We start from the raw sequence: 19,265 nt of genomic DNA, 5'->3' as shown, positions 1-19,265 counted from the left end.
GGGTCTTTTTGTAAGCTAGTTAAATGTGATCCAGCTGGAAGCCTATACCCTGGGATGCCTGCCTCCAGGCCTTCAACTGTTGGGGGACAAAGGCTTTAATGCCAGCCTACTGAAAATAAACACTAATGAAGTCTGTAGTTTATCTGTATACCTTGGAGAAGGCAGAGTTAAAAATATAGCATCAATTAATTACCTTCCTATTCCCATATCTGATCAAAAGGGCAATTTCAATTATGTGGATACTATAGCTCCTTGATCATTCCAGTTGGGAACCTTGAAAAAAATCAAATGCTACCATTTCATACCTGCTCCAGCATTGGAGCCGTTTCACTGTTGTCTTCCTTTTTTTCAGCACCATCCACCCCAACAGCTTTGGATGCCAACAAACCTTGAGAAAAATTGTACAGAAATTGCTTATTAGAAAAAATATCGACTTTCACACTAATTAACTTCTCAAAAATTTTAGCAGTTGAAATCCCCTATACTTTATAGAAAGTAAATACAACACTCTCAGAAATTTACTTGTCAAAAATACAAACACCCTTAATAATGGCTCAAGGGGCTGAATTAGAACTTGAGAGTTGCTTACACAATTAGTTTTTAAAATAAAAAAATTAACTAAAAATACCCTTTTAAAAAAATCACACATATACACATTTATTCTGTACAAATTTAAATTTCTATGGTTTAATGTCCCAAAACCTAAGATGGCTTAAATTGTTAATACTTAGGCTTTGTCTATAACTGAAATAAAATATGGAATTAATATTAAGATATAAGGAATCCTTCCAAACAACCAGAATATAAAATAAGATTGTTGTTGTTGTTGGATTATTAGTTAAAAAAATACTTCCAATTTTTTATTTCACCTGGATCCTTTAACCTAAGCTTTACAAGTTTGTTTCTATACCCAGCTGTAGCTTACCTTCTTACAAAAGTGGTGAAAACATGGATGCATCCATTTTATGTTAATGTAAAAGAGTACAGATCCTTCCTACAACATTTGAACTTACTTAATATTATAGCCTCATTCTACAATTAATGAAATACACTGGGAGTTCCAGTTTTCACCTATACCATTAATTCTGAATTTTAGAAGACAGAATATTTTATCTGGAGTATATATAATTAACTTTACAAGACATTAAAACTCTGCTTTAATTTAGAAATTACAGGCATTTACTTAGTCAAGATTCTTTGCTAAGCACCAGATAGGTACCCTCAATGAAATCAAATTTATTTGCTGCTTCTTATGGCCACCAAGCACATAAAAAGTCACCAAAAATCATTTTTGTGTCATTTCAAAGTCAGGCACACAAAACCTTGGCCTCAAAGGAAGCATGTTTAATAACTGACAAAATAACAGTAAACTTACTTCAGCAATTGTACCATTATATTATTAACGCTGTCTACATCATATTTAATAGGAGAAAAAAGGTGCCCCAAAATGCCACCTAACTTCGAGCTACCCTGTGGCAACATCGCTTGACTTTTTCAGGTAACAATCTCAAAGATGTTAAGTAATCTAAGTGGAAATTCAAATATTAAAATTGTATTCTCAAAATAGTACTAGAGCCAAGTGTTAAATCAGGCAAAAGGCACCTTTCCACGATTAGATAATAAAGTTGAATATCTATCACTCAGAATTGTAATTCAAAACAGCAAAGGCTGAGAATAAAACAATGATTTTGATACAGCAATGATTGGTATTAAAACTGCTATTTGGTGCAGTTTGACATAATTCATATTGCTCAAGTCCCACACAGTATTAAGTGTAGGTTTAAATGGAGGAAAAAAGACCCAATGTATAAGTAATTTTACAAAAATAGTTTATAAATCATAAATTCAATCCTAACTATAATAATATAACTTTTGAACACATTTTTAGATGACTAAAAAAGATGTAGCACAGAATATTTCTTTAACATTTAAAGCTGCATTCACTAGGTTTTTCTTCTCTAGCTAATATTTCTGAGGTTAAATACTACTAAAAATAAAAAGAAAAATAATTAGGAAATTAGGTTCTTCTTTTGTAGGGAACTGAGTAGAGGCCCTACTTCGAAGGGGTACTCAAAGAGGACAAATATTTGCTATTCAATCTACTAAATACACTTTACGTTTTTCGTTTCCTTTCATATAGGTGGTGGAAATACTTTTAAATCATATCAATAGATGAAACAGATCACAACCTTCAAGAATTAATTGGAGGAAAATAAATACAAATGAAATTAATTTTTGTTATTTGCAAATATGTATTAATTATCAATATATTACTTATCAATATATTACTAACAAGTCCTCATCCAAATAAGATATCTACAAACATTTTAACAGAATGTGTTATGCAGTTTTAAGAAATTATTTAAATATCAGGTAGAAGTAGATTATAAATTTTTGTAAGTCCCACCCACAAAGTGATAATTTCTCAATACTCTACTTCAGCTATAAAGTAGAGTTAGTCTCTCACTGCTGATAGGAATAAACACAACAGAGGCCAGAGCATCTGGTAATGGGGAAGACAGAAAGAGCAAAGTGGTTAAATTCATGGTCTACTTTTCATCCAGCGATTCCAAAACACAATATTCTTGCTTAGATTAAGAACCAAATATCCTGGATATTATTATCAATAACTTATTACTGGCCAATTCAAATCTCTGGGGTTTTTTAATTATTTTTTAAATTCCTTAAGCTGTACAAACATATCTAAACTGGCTGAATGTCTAGGAACTCCTAGAACTATTACAAACAGACCATGCACTAACTGCTGTTTCTTCTTTTACTCTCTGACAACCCGTACTTTAAAATCTACTCAAATTTGCTTACAGTTTGCTTGCAACTTTGTCCCAAAGTATAAACTTTATTATCTTTGTAAAATAGTTTGTTCTAAATCAGTATGCATAAAGTTATCAATAATTATCAATAAGGTACATGACAATGAAAAATAAGATTCTGGAAGAACATATATATACTATGCAACAATAATTTCAGTGTCTGCTTATTTGAAAATTTTGAAGAAAGCCATCCTATTCCATTCTCTGTAGAGAAATCATGTTTGGAATCTCTGTAGGGTGTATATATGAGGAAGAAACAGAAAGAGAGTGAATAAATACATGAATTAAATTTATCCAGCTGCTGGTCCACTTATTTCCTGTTAGAACTATTTAAAAAATAAATAAAATGGTGTGCGTGGGGGGGGGGTAATACATCAGAGCAGGCTGAGATGCTGCCATGTTACCAGCCTATTCCTCTCAGTAGTAAAGGGACAAAAAGACAGATATAAGTGAGCTTGAGAAATTTAAAATATACCATAATTCCATAACAAAATTGCTATTTCATATTAGTTCTCATCTCTTTTTATGGTCCACAGATGAAATTTACTGTACAGAGGCAAGCCGGAGTTTCAATCATAAAAGACAATCTTAAAATATCTATTATCTTTTTGCATGGTATAGTTGTGACATGAAATCAGAAATAGATGCAGAGATGAACTATTAAAAAAACTAACATACATCTTCTGAGTAAATAAAGGGCAAAGATCATAACAGTTTCACATTCGTAAAATCTTATGCCTTTCTACTGTTGCCCAAACTATTACTTGTTGATTTGCGATTCCCAAGAGGAAGTGAAGACAAAGTCCCTCCACAGAAGGCACAGGGTGTTACTAAAGCAACCAGTATTTAGAACTTCCTTGAGGTACATGGTAAAATGGTTTGCCCCCCACTACTGTCTTTTCAAGGCCAAGCGGAAATACTGCATCATTGTGGATTGAGCTGTTTTCTTACTTCTTTAAATGGTGAGCTTGAACTTCTCAGTAAGACACATGTAAGAGTATACTGACTGAAACTAAAATCAGATTATCCAGATTGTAGGAAAAACCATGATGCTGGGAAACTGGCAGTTGTAGCGTCAGTGTCACTTCCATCTTCCTTGATCTTGGCTCCCCCAATAAGGCTGTTTCAATCTTGGTATCACAGCAGTTAGAAGTACTATTCCACAGTACAGAGCTCGGAGTTCCATTATTCCAAGTCAAAACGGAAGTCTCAAGTTGCCATCATAATAATCACTAAGATAACATTTTGGCTTTCTCCAAAGCTAATAGTTTCTAAGGAAAAGGTGGAATGGGGATGGGTAAATTGATTTGAAATATTTCCTGTCCTGGGGCCAAATATAACCTTTATCAGAGAAAGGCACAAAAATAATATTAACAATGGAAAGACTAAATACTCTCACTTGTTGAAACCAATTATAATTACTTAGATGAATACTGTAATAAAACAGTGGCTCTAAAGAACCCTCAGCTGCAAAGTCATCTTTCAGTGGACTTACACTCTTTAGAAAATGGTCAAAATGTTTAATTTACATTTATTCTTGGGTCTGACAATGAAACCAAGCTTTTTCAAGTTATTTAAAAGAATGTCAACAAAGATTTACATAGCTTTATTAGGCCAAAGGCACAAAAAAATCATTTGTCCTTAAAATAAGAGCATATGACTGAATATTAATTAAAATATTTTACCTCCCCTTTTACAACATATACTCAGAAAAATTAAATATATTCACAATTTCTTTTAAAGATTAGAATCATTAGGCTGAATGGAACTGTGGGTCTTAGTATGACTGGCCCCTTCTTCTGTAAACACTAACCAGCCTAGAATTTCCAGTGCTTTTCATCATTCTAGCATTCTACTTCCTAATTACAACAAGGCATAGAGAAATAAGTCCAAATTCTAGAGACCAACCTGAAGATAAGAATAGAAATTTTTAAAATGTATAGAAGTACTTTTACATTGGGCATAACAAATTTGGGAGCTGAATTTAATTCAGTATTCATCTTCCCAACCATATATGGTACCATCTTTAATGAGACCAGTCAAGCGTAAGAATGTGTAATATTTAGAACCTCAGACATTATGTCACCACAAGTTGACAAAAGCATATAATTCAATTCTTAGAGAAACTACTCCTGCCACCCAGGTGATTTTAAAACTACGGAATTTTGTAACATTTGATCCTATGGATCCTCACAACATCCCTGTGAGGTAGGTAGAAAATATGTGATACTTTTCACATTTCCAACAGAAAAAGCCCCTGGTGTTGAAAGGGATGACCTTGAAGAAACAAAGCAACTGTCTTTCTCATTAACCAGTTAGCTTCACTAAACCAATAGATACATTTTCCTTTATTAAAAACAAACTACTATAAAATCAAACCCTCCATTTCCCCCCAAAAAGAATCATTGTAGTTTACCAGTAATCTTGTTAAGTCGAGCTCTCTTTGCCTGAAATGAGTTGCCTTGATTATTTTTCCTCTTGTTTGATAATGTGCTCTCTGGCTGTGGAAAGACCATCTTTGGAACGTTCTCTACATGAAGTCCTACTTTTAATAGAATATATATATGAGAGTTTATCTAGAATCCAAAGTTAAAACACATGAATATTTTTAAAATAGCAAAATAATACAAAAGATCTGCACTTAATTTTTTCAATCTAGTGCTTGACACAACTTTTAAAAACACAAATCTCTCTAGACCAACATATTAGAAATAAAAAAACTACTAAGCAGTTATGCTTTAGGAAAGGAGTGACTTACTGCTTTTTCTGTATTATATATTGAAATGCATGCGGAAACATTTTAAAGGCTAAAGAAAACAAAACAAACAAACAAAAAAACCCACACAAAAGAAATCCCAAAACCTACTTGGTAGAAGTTACAAATCAAATTCTCAATGCATTTCTATTCAAGAATACTGAGGGTAACCATTATCAAGCACCCATATTAGGCCATTAATCTTCAGATCTGTAAGACGCTAAAAAACTTAACCATCATATTATGCTAGGAAAAAAATCCTAATAATTTCAACACATGTTCAAATTACAGGCAGCCAAAGGATTTGACTTATTCACTATGTGAGTTTACCACTGCCATAGGGAATGAATGTAAGAACATATTTTGTACCAAATGTTTCACTAGATGTGGGCAGATCTTCCTTCTTCTCAACTTCTGGTGTGGCTAGAGAAGCTGAAGTTTCTTCCTTTTTTGAAGGTACTTTAAACCATTTTCTCTCATCTTTCTCTTTATCTTTATTGCTGTTAGCGCTAGTCCGAGGTTTGTTCCCTGTTTTATTCTTGGCTGCAGCTGCAGCAGCTGCTTTGACTAAAGCTATCCAATCCTCCAAAGGAAAAACACAAAACATGTGAAGCATTAAAAATTAATTAAAATTTAATTATACTAATGAATAAAAACATGTATCACATTTTCAAAGCTATTTTCACTCACATGCACACAAATATAAAAATCAAATTAACTACATTTACAAGGTAGATCATCAACATGGTAGATTATCAAATTTAACAATCTAATCGGTTATATGATCTTACAGAAAATGGGAAAATATTCAATATCAAATACTCTTTTGATGGAATAAAATCTAAAATATAAGAAAACCTATGACAAATGTGGAATATTACATGACAGTCTACCTTAGGGTTTAAACGTTGAATTATGTTTCTTCTCTATAATGCAACAGATCATAAAAGTAATAAGAAAAAAAAGCTTATGTTGTAATTCTGCAAAGATTAAAAGAAACATATAGTCAGCCCGCCCTATCCTTGGGTTCTGCAGGCGTGTATTCAACCAACTGCGGATCAAAAATAGTTGGGAAAAAGAATTCCAGAAAGTTCCAAAAAGCAAAACTTGAATTTGCCATGCTCTGGCAACTATTTACATAGCATTTACACTGTATTTACAACAATTTACATAGCTTTTACCTTGTATTAGGTATTGTAAGTAATCTAGAGATGATTTGGGAGCATGTGAATAGGTTATATGCAATATTGTGCCATTTTATAAAACGGACTTGAGCATCTACAGACTTTGGTATCCATGAGGGTCCTGGAACCAATCTCCTGCAGATAATGAGGGACGACTGTATTACCACTGAGCAAATTACTATTGCTTATTAGGAAGAATGTATCACCCAAGGTAAGGTCAATTTCATAGAAATCAAAGTATGATTTTATTATTTTTTAAAGCTTTTAAAGTTTGGATACCTATTTATCACAACAGCTTAATATTACTAGTAAAAAAAAAAAAAGAGCTACTTGACTTGACCAAGGTAAAGTACACACTGTCAGACTCCAGTTTAATTTCCCTCCCTCTACAATTTCCTGAATCTGTATTAGTTACCATTCTTCTGAGATGCAAATATTTATATTTCCTGTGATAATTTTTTTAGTTTGTGGCTAAATAATTTTTACTGTTTTACTTTTAACTAAAAACACTTATTGTATTATGGAAAGATGTAAAGAAGTGGTACTAACATGTAAATTTTCACAAAGGCTCTTTTATAACAAATATTTGTAATATCTCTACAGAGTTAATCTTCAACTGATGACTGATGCCACTAAGCTATCAAACAGACCATTGATTCAGACTCAACCAAAATGTGTAATACGTTAAATTCTTAGTCCAAGCAACTAAAAACAATTTCACAACATCAAATGCATTTAATTCATGGGTTACATTAACAAACATAGGCCATTAAGCAATTCAAGTTGATGACTCCTCAGTCTTGAAAATATATGGCAGAGACAATAAGCCATTAAAAGCAAACATACAAAAGCTGTCTCTCTCTCCCCCATGACTGAAATGAACTGAAAACATCATGCGATGTTCTACCTAACACATTCATTCACCAATTTTCTATTGGATACCCTATTACATATACCAGGAAACATGCTAAGCTAATAAAAGATGCTAGATGAAAACCCCAGGAACCCACTGGCCTGGAGTGACCACATCTTTGCTCCTGCCTGGAAGACACTCAATATCCAGATTTCCCCGTATTTTAAACTACATCCCCAATGCATGTCTTATTAGAAAATGAATTATGACAAAGTTGTGAAATAATTTTTTTTTTTTTTTTTGAGGTACGCGGGCCTCTCACTGTTGTGGCCTCTCCTGCCGCGGAGCACAGGCTCTGGACGCGCAGGCTCAGCAGCCATGGCTCACGGGCCCAGCCGCTCCAGGGCATGTGGAATCTTCCCGGACTGGGGCACGAACCCGTGTCCCCTGCATCGGCAGGCGGACTCTCAACCACTGCACCACCAGGGAAGCCCCGTGAAATAAAATTTTATATCTCTAGTTTGTAAAACCAAAGAACAGCAGATGCACCAGTATTGTCCAATCCAAGTTTTACTTAGAACCACCTCCTTTTTTAGTCCTGCCCATAACGAACTGACAGGCAAATAAAATTAACTATAAGACAATGTGACAGGAGAGACAGTAGAGAATAAACAAAATATTACAGGAGAACAACAAAATTTTGCCTGAAGAGAAAGACTAGTGGAAGGCTTCAGGGAAAATGATAAATGATTTGAACCCTAAAGTAGGAATTTGCTAGGGAAAAAGGCAAAGAACAAGAAATGGACACTCCAAGCAAAAGGAAAACCATTAAACAAAGGGGTGGCAAAGTGTACGCTAATAGGAAAGAGGGGTTTAAGGTCAAGGAGCAATCTGGGTGACTTAAGTATCATGGCTAAGTTGAGCCTTGAGACTAACATTTAAGTAGAAGGAAAAAAGCAACACCAATGAAAACAACTTATAGAGTGCCATCAACAAAGCAGAAAGAAAAACAGGAGTAAGTACAACAGGCAAGCAAAGGCAAGTGATAATTCAGCAGAGATCATATGTTTGCAGTCTTATTAAGAACAGGGCATTTAATTCTGGGTTCCACATTGCAAGGAAAATTTTAAGTTGTTAAGAGAAATGCTAAAAGATGCCGGGGATAAATTCCATGCCCAGTTGTTTTCTCTCTCCAATAAAGAGAAAACTAGAAGAAAGAGATTCATGCTGTACTCTTTGAAAGTGAAATTAGATAAAACAGTTCTTGATCACATGACTTGTTAATCATGGGAATCGCTGCAGTTGCGTGATTAAAGAATTCTCCCATTATTTTGTTCTTCCATTTTTTAATTGGAAAGATTCACTATCAAAAAGAACTCGTGTAGGGACTCTGGCGGTCCAGTGGTTAAGCCTTTGCCTTCCAATGCAGGGGGTGTGGGTTTGATCCCTGGTCGGGAGCTAAGATCCCACATGCCTCGGGGCCAAAAAACCAAAACATAAAACAGAGGCACTATTGTAACAAATTCAATAAAGACTTTAAAAATGGTCCACATCCAAAAAAATCTTTGAAATAAATAAATAACTGGTGTGATCCTTCCATGAATGAGAACTAAAGATGTTTCAAAGTTTCCTGTAGATAACACAGAGCACTGCACTATAATGAACACTATAATGAAATCGGGTATGAGTTCAGTCACTCTGCACACTATGGTTGAGTGAAATTTTAGGTAAGTCATTCTCTAAATTCTGAATTCCTCAACTGTGAAACAGAAATATCAGCTATACCTATGTCAAAGGATTTGCTATAAGAATCCAATAAAACAATGCATACAAAAAATGTTCTAAAAATGGTAAAGGATCTTATGAGCCAATCTTTAACACTAGTGAGTTACAGTGTAAATTTTATATCAGCTCACTCTCAAGAAGAAAAATAGGTGAGAAGAAGCTACAGAAAGTTTAAAGAAGAACATTTCCACACTGCATTTATTTGATTCCTTATCCTTTGCTGGTTTAATAAAAGAAATTTTACTGTATAGTTTTATAAAGGAATTCTCAAAGGACTCAAAATTTAGATGATAATATGCAAAGTGGGATTCTCTTAGCACGGCCCAAACACCTGGTTTATTAAGACATTCAAAAAATAAGAACATTTTATAAAAAACAATTCTACAAATGTTTTGAATATGCTCGTAATTAAAAATTATGAAGAAAATGTAAAATTAAAGGAAATATACTACTAATATTTTCTTCTCAAGTTTGTACTTGACATTGATTTTAATGTTAACTACATCATGGTGTGACTAGAATACTAATTAAAAATAAACATCCAATACATCCAAAAAATTAATTTTTACAACTTATTATTTTACCACGAACCAAACTGGCTCAATGTCTCTTTGGAAAAAATAAAGTTTCAAGGTTAGTGCCATCTCATAAACATTCGAATGACTAGAATGACAAAATAATATTTTTAAAGCAAAAAAAAAAAAAAATGAGAATTTTAATTAAACAGGTACTAACTTCCCAATGTTTAAATCAATCTTTCCATGCAGTAACCAAGGAATCACACCACTGAATGCTTAAGAGAACATTTTATTTATACATACAAGTAGGAAGACACAAAGCAATTTCACAATCAAAAGCATTTCCATTTTAAATGGCATTTCCACATTAATTGGGGGGAAAAAAAACTCTGCTAGCTGATGATTTCAAAATTATATTTTTGAAAACCACATCACTTAAAACACTCATGCACTTCTCAGAAAACATCAAAAATAATTTTTTTAACTGTGATAGTCTACGTTCTAGACTACTAAATATATACACTTGACTGGAACTGACCATGTGATTTCAACACAGTTCAGGATGATATTTTTTACTGCATGTTATGCAATAAATATGTAGCATATTTCCATATTAGACATTTTTATAGATCACTTTCAATTTCTTAAAATTAATTGTAGGTCCAGGTGCTGAAAATCCCAAATAACAGCAGAACATAAAAGAAAATATTTTAAATTTCTACCGGCACCTTTTCTTTCCAGTATTTCAGGAAACATAATCAACCATAATGGAATTATGGTTTTAACTTCATCCCAGATTCTCCTTCAAATGCTTACCGTTCATTCTTGCTTTGAGCAGTGACAAAGCATGTAATACACTGCTTACAACATATAACTCAGAAAGCCCTACCTGAAACAGCCTACAGAGTGTCAGGTAAGCGCCTTTTGAAAGAAGATTAACGACTATGATTTATAGAAGAAAAGAAGAAGATAAGAAACTCAATATAAAATTTTATATTAAAAATTAACTTTCTAAATGATACTATATACCAGGAAAAACAAAACAAAATTAAATAAAGGCACTTACCTCACTTCCCATAGACTGGTTACACGATCCAGCTGGGTCGATAGGACAACACCAGCTTAGTGGATGCTGGGATTTCACCTGGAACAGAAACTAGTGACCTATAACTTTAGCAGGTCTAAAACCAAAGAAGCAAAAATCAAGTGTATAATTTATTTTACATTCTAAGCTTCTCTTTCTTGCTGCTATTTGGGGCTATCAGCACATAATCCTACAATTAGTTCACTTTAAAATATATATATGTCTGTATATATATATTTTGATCAGTCACCATTCAAGAAAACATCCCTGTGGGTAGCTAGGAATGCTGAACACTCTTACCTGCCCCTTAGCATCCTCGGGCATGGCTTTAATGTGCATTCTCTTTAAACAACGAATAACTCCATCATAAAACTGAACTGTGAAAGTTCCTGAAATGGGAGTGAGTCAGCATCATTAGAAAATACAATTCAACCTTACAGCAACACATGATATAGAACAAGTAATGCCCTGACAGAAATAAACACCCTATGATTGCAGTAACTGCAAAGACACACCCCTGCTAAGGACCCCACCAAGTTTACTGAGTTTATTGTCTCTTTCCCTGTAAAAATAACTTTGACTTCCCTTATAAAGTACACGAATTAAATCTTGATAAGTTAGTTGCATGTAATTTTGATTTTTACTGGAGGATTTTAAACAATTTTAAACTGGAGGATTTTATAACAATTTAGGTATATGTTTAAATAACATATCAGGTATGTTATACCTGAAGAAAATAAAATCATTAATTATAAAAATGTATAATATTTCTAAGAATCATCATTTGTTCTCTTTGAAAGCTTCTAAATAATGGAGAGAAAGATCTGCTATAGGGAAAAAATCATTTTCTCAGGAAAGGATTATTCCTTTGCAAGATTAATTAACTGGCAAAGAAGAATTATAGATTCACAGGCTTTTCAGCTAGAAAATATACATATCATCTGCATACCAGTCTTCCTGTGCAGATAAGAACACTGACTTCCAGGGAGGCGAAACGCTGCATCCAATGACAGCTAAGCAGCAGCCCAGCCATTAACTAAAAACCCTGATTCCCCTGTCTTTCCCACTGAACGATTCTGCTTTTAGGACTCAATATTCTGTTTACATGGCTATTTCAAAGCATATTCACTTTTTGTTACAGACTCCATGCTTTCAAGTCTTTTACAGTACTATCAGAAAATATATCAGTTACGTAGATTTTATACTTATGGAAATTCCAATGTTTTTCTATCATTTCCTATACAAATGAGGGCAGAGTGCCACTTCAAGTAAACAGATACTTGACCTTTACGAAAGAGGTATAAACAATTGGCGCCAAAGCCAATAAATCTACGCACAAGGATTTTTCTTTTCTTTGTAATTTGAATAACACCATTGATTTCATATCTTTCTATAATTAGCATAATGTACAAATCACAGATATAAAGATCTAAACCCAAGTTATGAAAACAACTGATGAACTAAATAGCAAGAATGTGAAGAATCTGGGAAGACTGTGAGAATGCCAAACCACACGAACCCCTTACACCCCAACATGCTTGCCCCTGTCCTCCTCTCCTTCTTCACAGGGCACTGCCGACAGCAGCAGGCTCTTCACTACGCAGACCGTGCATTCATCCCTCCCTGCCATTGCTCACACTGCTTCAGCTGCTGTGATGCCGTCCTCCTTCCTAACTCCAGCCCACTCTTCAAGGGTCAGCTCTTCAAATCCCACACATAATATGAAAACTTCCCTGACCACTCCAATCTACACTGATTTGCCCCTTCTCTTCAACTTCTCTAAGACATACTACATATACCTAAATGTTCACATTTGTTAGTTTTGTTTAGCTTTTGTAGTGAACAGAAAACTCTTTGAGGGTTTCCTTTTTCTTTCTTTTTTTTTCAGGGGGGGCGGGGGGATAGTGGCAGGCGGCGGGGGAGGCTCATCCACCATGTGGGACATACAGAAAAATGACCAAATTAATACTTCCCATGGAAATTTTTTAAAAACAAGTTATATCTGCCAATATTTCACTAAGGGCTTACTCAAAACTACTGCTGAAATGGCAGAGGCTGCAATCAGTAACATCACTCTTCCACTGATGTAAGCTTAAATTTCTATATAACATGCCCATGAACAAACAGAATAGAATAAAAAATGAAGGTGGTTTGTTTTTGTGCATGTTGTATGTGTGTATGCATATACTGGTAAAAGAAGCTTTAAGCATGGAAGAAAGGTCCCAAAGCTCACACATTTAAAGAAATCTCTCCTAATGATGAGAGAGCATTGTTTAATTTTGCTTCGCTTTGTTCCATTTTGGGTAGATCCTATTAACCTACGAAACTGATTCAATACTTCTTTTCCTTCCAAAAATTGTTACTGACTGCCTACTCTGTGCTGGGCTCTGGACTAGACACTTGGGGAGCCAGTGTGAGTTAAGACACGGGAATAAGAGCTCCATAACACAGCTCTCCAGAAGTATTAAGTGAACAGTGATTTAAAGGCCCCACTAGAAAAGAAGTAACCTGCAAACTTAATAACTGAGATGTCCCTCAGGTGACCAGTAATAAACTCATAGCCATATTTGTTATTTCAATTAGGTAAACCAATAAATTGGACCTTGGCTTTTGTAAAGTTACATTATCATTTCTAGCTAGACAACTACGATTTACTTTTTTACACCTAACATTTTTAAATATATGTCTTTTTAAATGTTTTCCTCTTCTATCTTCTCTTACCTCAATTTTTCTCATTTTTTGTTAGTTTAAATTCTCAGCTTAAATCCCTTCCATGCTTCCCATCACCTCCAAGTAAAATTCAAATTCTTTAGGAAGACTACAGGATACTTCACATGCCGATCCTTGCTTCTCTCTCCCACCTCTTCTGCTATTCTACAACCTTTAAAGGAATCCTTCATTCCAGTCACATCAAAGATTTGCAGTTCCTTAAAAATGGCATGCCTTTCTACTATTCTTTTGCATACACCATTTCTTCTGACAGAAAAACCTTTTCATCCGTCCTTTTCTAGATAACTTGTGTGGCTTTCAAGATACAGTTTAAAGTACGTATCCCCTTACTTAGGTTAAATGCCCTTCTTGCAAAGAAGTTGTCACTCAATGTGTTTTTTTCTTTTTTTTTTTTTTCGGCCATGCCATGTGGCTTGTGGGATCTTAGTTCCCCGACCAGGGATTGAACCCAGGCCCTCGGCAGTGAAAGTGCTGAGTCCTAACCACTGGACTACCTGGGAATTCCCTCAATGTGTTTCTTTAGTAAAAAGAATGAATGAGTGGTCGAGTTTAAGAAATAACTAATAGAAAACTAATGTATTTTGGAAAATATGCTTAGAAGTATTTCACGACTGTTTTAAATGAGATTTTAAACAATTTAAAAAATAAAATATTTAAGTATATTTCCAATAATAATTTAATGCCTTTCTAAATTAATGCCTTTCTAAATTAATCTACAATTTTTAAAATTCATTACCTGTCCAACAGGTTCTCTCATTTTATGCCACACTAACACACCTGATTTCTGTGGTACTTTCAACATTTCTGATAAGTTCAGTAACTTTTGCTCAGTAGTAATATTAGATACCACAAAAGGCTATTTAATTCTCAATTATCTACAGAAATCAAGAAAAAAAGAGCAGGGAGAAAAATTCAATAAAGGAAATCCTCAATTGATAAGTTCTATACTCTTTCCTCAGAAAACTGTACTGTTTCACTTCCAAGTTGAACTGATTTGAATTTTCCTATATCTTTAGCACTCAGGTTGAGATCTTCATAAAATAACTTAGCCAACAAACTGGAAACAGAGAAGTAGAAATAAAATGCATATAATATAAGCCTGTCAACTGAAAGCTGAAAGATTTTAAGCAACTATTTACCTCTATTAATTTAAACAGTCTATTTAGGCAGTATATTATGTATCATCTTATTGTATACAATATATAGCATACTGGATGCCCCTAAAAAAGAGTATTATTAGAAGATTCATTAGATAAAGTATAAAACAAAGAGAAGCAACAGCTATATGTAACAATTTCATACATTAATTAAAATTAGAACTATAGTTAAATTTTACTATAAATCCCATTTTAATTCTCAGATCATTCCAAACACATACCTTCTTTGTTAATCGCCTCAATCTTGGCAGGGTAATAGCGACAGTCTGTCCAACGAGCCAGAACTTCTTCTCCGGCTTTAAAATCCTATTTTAAACAACTTTCAAGATCAATACCATGTATAATAAATAAGCACTTCCTTAATAAAAAACAAGCTTTTGTAAAATTTAACAGAATTCCTTTTAAAAATACATCATTACACATCTGGCAAACAGAAAAGCTTGCTACTTACAAAGAAGTCTTCCTCGTCTTTTAGCCCTTCTTTTCTTAATGCAGGTCTCTCAAGGGGTCTCAACCTATTGCTATCCCAGTAAATCCACTCATCATAACGATGACTCCAGCGCTCAAAATGGACCAACATCTTGCCCTCCTCATAGTCGATTTTTTCAATTCGTGATGGATACCTCAAAAATAAAAAGAGCCTTCATATCAAAAGAAAATTCTTACATTTGTTTATACAAAGTATTAACTGAAATACTGCTTACTATTACAGCCATAAGCAAAACAATATGGATCCATATTTTTAAACTACTGACCAACAAAGTTTGCTTTATTCTTTGTCTTTTCTTTTTAATGACTGTTCTTAAGACCTAATGAAATAGTCTGATACACTCCCAGTGGAAATATAAATTATATAATTTAGAATATAAATTGTGCTGTCTTGGGAAATAATTTGATAACATGTATCAAGTGCCTTAAACATATCGCTCCTTTTTGACCAAATAATTCCAATTCTGGAACTATATACACAAAACATTTATAATAACAGACAGCAGAAATCATATGATTAAGAAAACTGAAGACTGTCTATAACTATACAAACAATGGTATATCCACTGAATGGAATATTATATAGACTTTAAATGTAATGCTTACAAACGATTTATAATGTAGGAAAATGTAAAAAAGTAGTACTATGTTCACTAGAATTATAAGTATAGAAAATAAATTTGTCTAGCAAAAAATATCAACATGTACATTTATCTCTATATGACAAAAAAAAGTACTTTCCCTTTTCTGTTTTTCTACACTTTCCAATATTTTATAATGAGCATCAATGATGGTAGGGAAAGCTCAAACCTTCAATTTAAAAATATAAAAATAACATCACATTGTTCTGTCTTCATGTGTGCTGATTCTCTCATGATGAATTCCAAAATAAAAATTAGTTAACTTGAAACTTTTAACACAAACAAGCCCTCTTCAAAAAAATATATATATATATAGGCCTATTCATTCCTAATGTACTGTATTAAATGTTCACAGTGACTCATCAGAATTCAACAGCAGCACATGGTAGATGATTCAGCCAAAGAGTTTATCTCATACTTTTGCTGGGTTTTGATAAATCTCAATTTTTTATTTTCCCTGTGGAATAAATGTAAATTTATATTGTTAACATAAATTTAAATATAAAGCACAACAGACCTCACATAACTTTGAAATCTAGGCACCGACTACTACCTGCTTCACATATCCCTCATGCTGTTCAAGGCCTTTTATGCGTCTCCAGAGCCCTGAATTGTTCCTGGTATAGCTTCTTTCCTTACTTCAGTCTAAGGAACTGAACTGTTTGGAGTTTCCTCAAACACAACAATGCACTGTCAAACGTCTGTGCTTTTGTACCTTCTGTTCTTTCTGCCTGGACCTAAGCTGCCCTTCCCTTCCTCTGTACGCTCATCATTCAAGACTTGGTTTAACATGTAGTCACTTGTGTGAAGATTTCCCCAGCTCCCCGCCCCCTGGTGCTCTCACTTGCACCCGTCTCATCGTAATCATCTCTGTGCACATTCCTAAACTGTGTGCTGCGGAGCATTTACAGCCCTTGAGACATTAATACGTGTGACACAAAAAAAGGGTCCCGTGGTCAAATAAGCTAGGAAAATACTGGATTAAATAAACCGTTTTCTTTACTGAAAGCCTTCTTGGTCCTGCCAATAAGACAGAAATAAAGCATGCACTATTATCAAACCATGTCACCCTTTCATCACAAAGTATTTATGAACGTTTCCTGAGAGAGTAGAGGTCTAAGGAACATGATGTTAGCAACTACTCTGGCCTGTGAGTTTCGGGGACTGAGTCATGGCCACCTTTGTACCCCCAGCATCTTCACAGTGACAGACACACTGGCTACTCAGGGAATGCTCGGCATGAATAAGAAGTGACGTTAAAGAAAGAAAATCTGCACATTTCTTCAGAACTAAGAAGGCTGTCGACCCAATTATAACCTTATGTTAGATCTTAAGACTTTTTGAGGGAATAGGTGTGGGTAAGGAAACGTTCTGTCCAAGAAAAGCATGAAAACAAGAAAACCTAGGGGATTAATATACTCCCTGAGGTGGATATGCCGATTCCACTCACTTAGAATCAGTGCTGTAATGCTTGTCTTTTGCAGTGTTGCTTTGTTTTTGCTGCTTTGGTTTTTAAAACATAAAAAATGTCAGTAGCATTAAGGGAAGCTTAGAGATACGGCTGTCCTTTAGTTTATTTTTCAACATTCACTAGCCACTTAACTACTATAAACAGATGTTCTATCAGTTCTAAGTTTCTAATTTATGTGTTTATTATCACATCTTTCTGATTTTGAAAAAAAAATTGAAAGTTTATTCCATAAGTTCCTTCAAATTCTAAATGTACACAATTAAATGGTAGGTTAAAAGGAAACATAATTAACTCTTCTCTTCAAGGAGCTTAGCTTAGTGTTAGATGAAGAGAGAGCAGCAGAATATTGACAGAGTCATAAATCCGTCAGGCCCTATGTTCTTTCTTTACTGAGCATCAGCTGATTTTTATATGCCTTATCTCATTAGATCCTGGTAACCATCCAAGGTACAGATAATACAGTCACCATTTAACAGATGAAGACTGTCCAAGGATACACATGGTAAGAGTATTCAAAGTCAAAGCTAACTGGCACAAAAAGCCTACAGGATAAATGGGATAAGGCCTGTATCAAAGTAATTATACCATACATGGTAAACTGCTAAGTATATATAACATTTTTTTTCTCCTTTGTATATCAAGCTTTTATTTCTGAAAAACCATGAATATTGAGGTGGACATATAATAACAATTATTTGGTAGGGGCCCAGATGTTATGCTTTTGACATAGCATGAGGTTAATGACAACATTACAGCAAAGGTATCTAAAAAGAAAACAAAAATTCTTGCCAGAGTTGATTCTCTCATTAACAGATTTCCTAACAAATTTAGTTAGTTCTTCCTGAAGATAGTGAGCAGTGAGATACTAACTTCATGCTAATTTTGACTATGATTTCTCTCTGCCACTATATTTTTTTTTGTAATTTGAATATACTTTATTTTTTTCATTGATGTATAGTTGACTTTTCAAAAATTCAACATAAGATGCTATAATTAATTGTTCAGAGAAAATTGGAGCATTCACTGAAGGTTCTTGGGAGACATTATGTTGGTCTTGGTGGGGAACTTTAAGGATTTAGACCTAATGAACATGGTACGAAGGTAAAGTGTATACATAAAGCATTGCTCATTTATTCAATCAATGTTCATTTACTTAAAACCATCATGTGACTCAGAGTTAAGCAATCGACCAGACAAGGAAGATTCAGACAAGTAGACTGTCGTTTCTGTCCTCATGGACCTCAGGATCAGAGATTGGAGGGGCACTTCAAGGAAACAGTTCCCTTTGGCTAGGCTACATGGTAAGCAGTTAAGGTGAGTAAAGGAGAATAGTGGGACATCAGACTGGACTGGTTAGCTAGGTTCAAACTAAAGGGCTCTGAAACAGTGAACTACTGAAATGACCCTTCATTCATTACATTCAAATAGGGAATCCCATAAAGTCTGTACTTAATTTGGTTATCAGTTACACCTTAGAAAAAAATCCTAACATCAACATCTTTGCTATACACGTAAAATGCACAAAATGGCTATTTAACATATAGTTCTATACAGTGAAATGATTTCCTTGTTCAAGATGGCCCATAGTAATAATGCCTTGATACACACAGTGAATAAAAAATACTTCCAAACAAATGCATTCACAAATGCCTCTAGATCTTGAACGACAGCAATATTATTTTGATGCACAATTTATGTTTTATCATAACTGAGTGTGAATGCAATGTAAGATTTTTCTTACTGAATTTGGTAGATATCATGATATTT

The 19,265-nt window shown here is 34.1% G+C and overlaps 1 protein-coding gene across 10 annotated transcripts in view; it reads right to left on the bottom strand.

Annotated features, from left to right (window-relative positions):
- Positions 1–19,265, bottom strand: part of PHF20L1 (PHD finger protein 20 like 1) — an 82,899-nt gene that overhangs the window by 49,291 nt on the left and 14,343 nt on the right. For 6 of the 10 annotated variants that reach the window (XR_009559660.1, XM_030875844.2, XM_060287645.1 and 3 more), the window contains exons 3-9: positions 15,349–15,520; positions 15,119–15,203; positions 11,311–11,399; positions 10,993–11,070; positions 5,956–6,169; positions 5,248–5,376; positions 306–388 (exon numbers count right to left, since the gene is read on the bottom strand). Coding sequence is in view for 9 of the 10 variants with exons in the window: in XM_030875844.2 (XP_030731704.1) it covers positions 306–388; positions 5,248–5,376; positions 5,956–6,169; positions 10,993–11,070; positions 11,311–11,399; positions 15,119–15,203; positions 15,349–15,520 (850 nt within the window). In the remaining variant the exon portion in view is untranslated. The remainder of the gene's footprint in view (positions 1–305; positions 389–5,247; positions 5,377–5,955; positions 6,170–10,992; positions 11,071–11,310; positions 11,400–15,118; positions 15,204–15,348; positions 15,521–19,265) is intronic. The other 4 variants (XM_060287647.1, XM_060287648.1, XM_060287650.1 and 1 more) reach the window with 3 other exon arrangements.

The sequence above is a fragment of the Globicephala melas genome, chromosome 17, assembly GCF_963455315.2.
Source record: "Globicephala melas chromosome 17, mGloMel1.2, whole genome shotgun sequence".
NCBI lineage: Eukaryota > Metazoa > Chordata > Mammalia > Artiodactyla > Delphinidae > Globicephala > Globicephala melas.
Note: the sequence above shows the minus strand (reverse complement) of the source record. Positions and strands in the feature narration are given on the sequence as shown.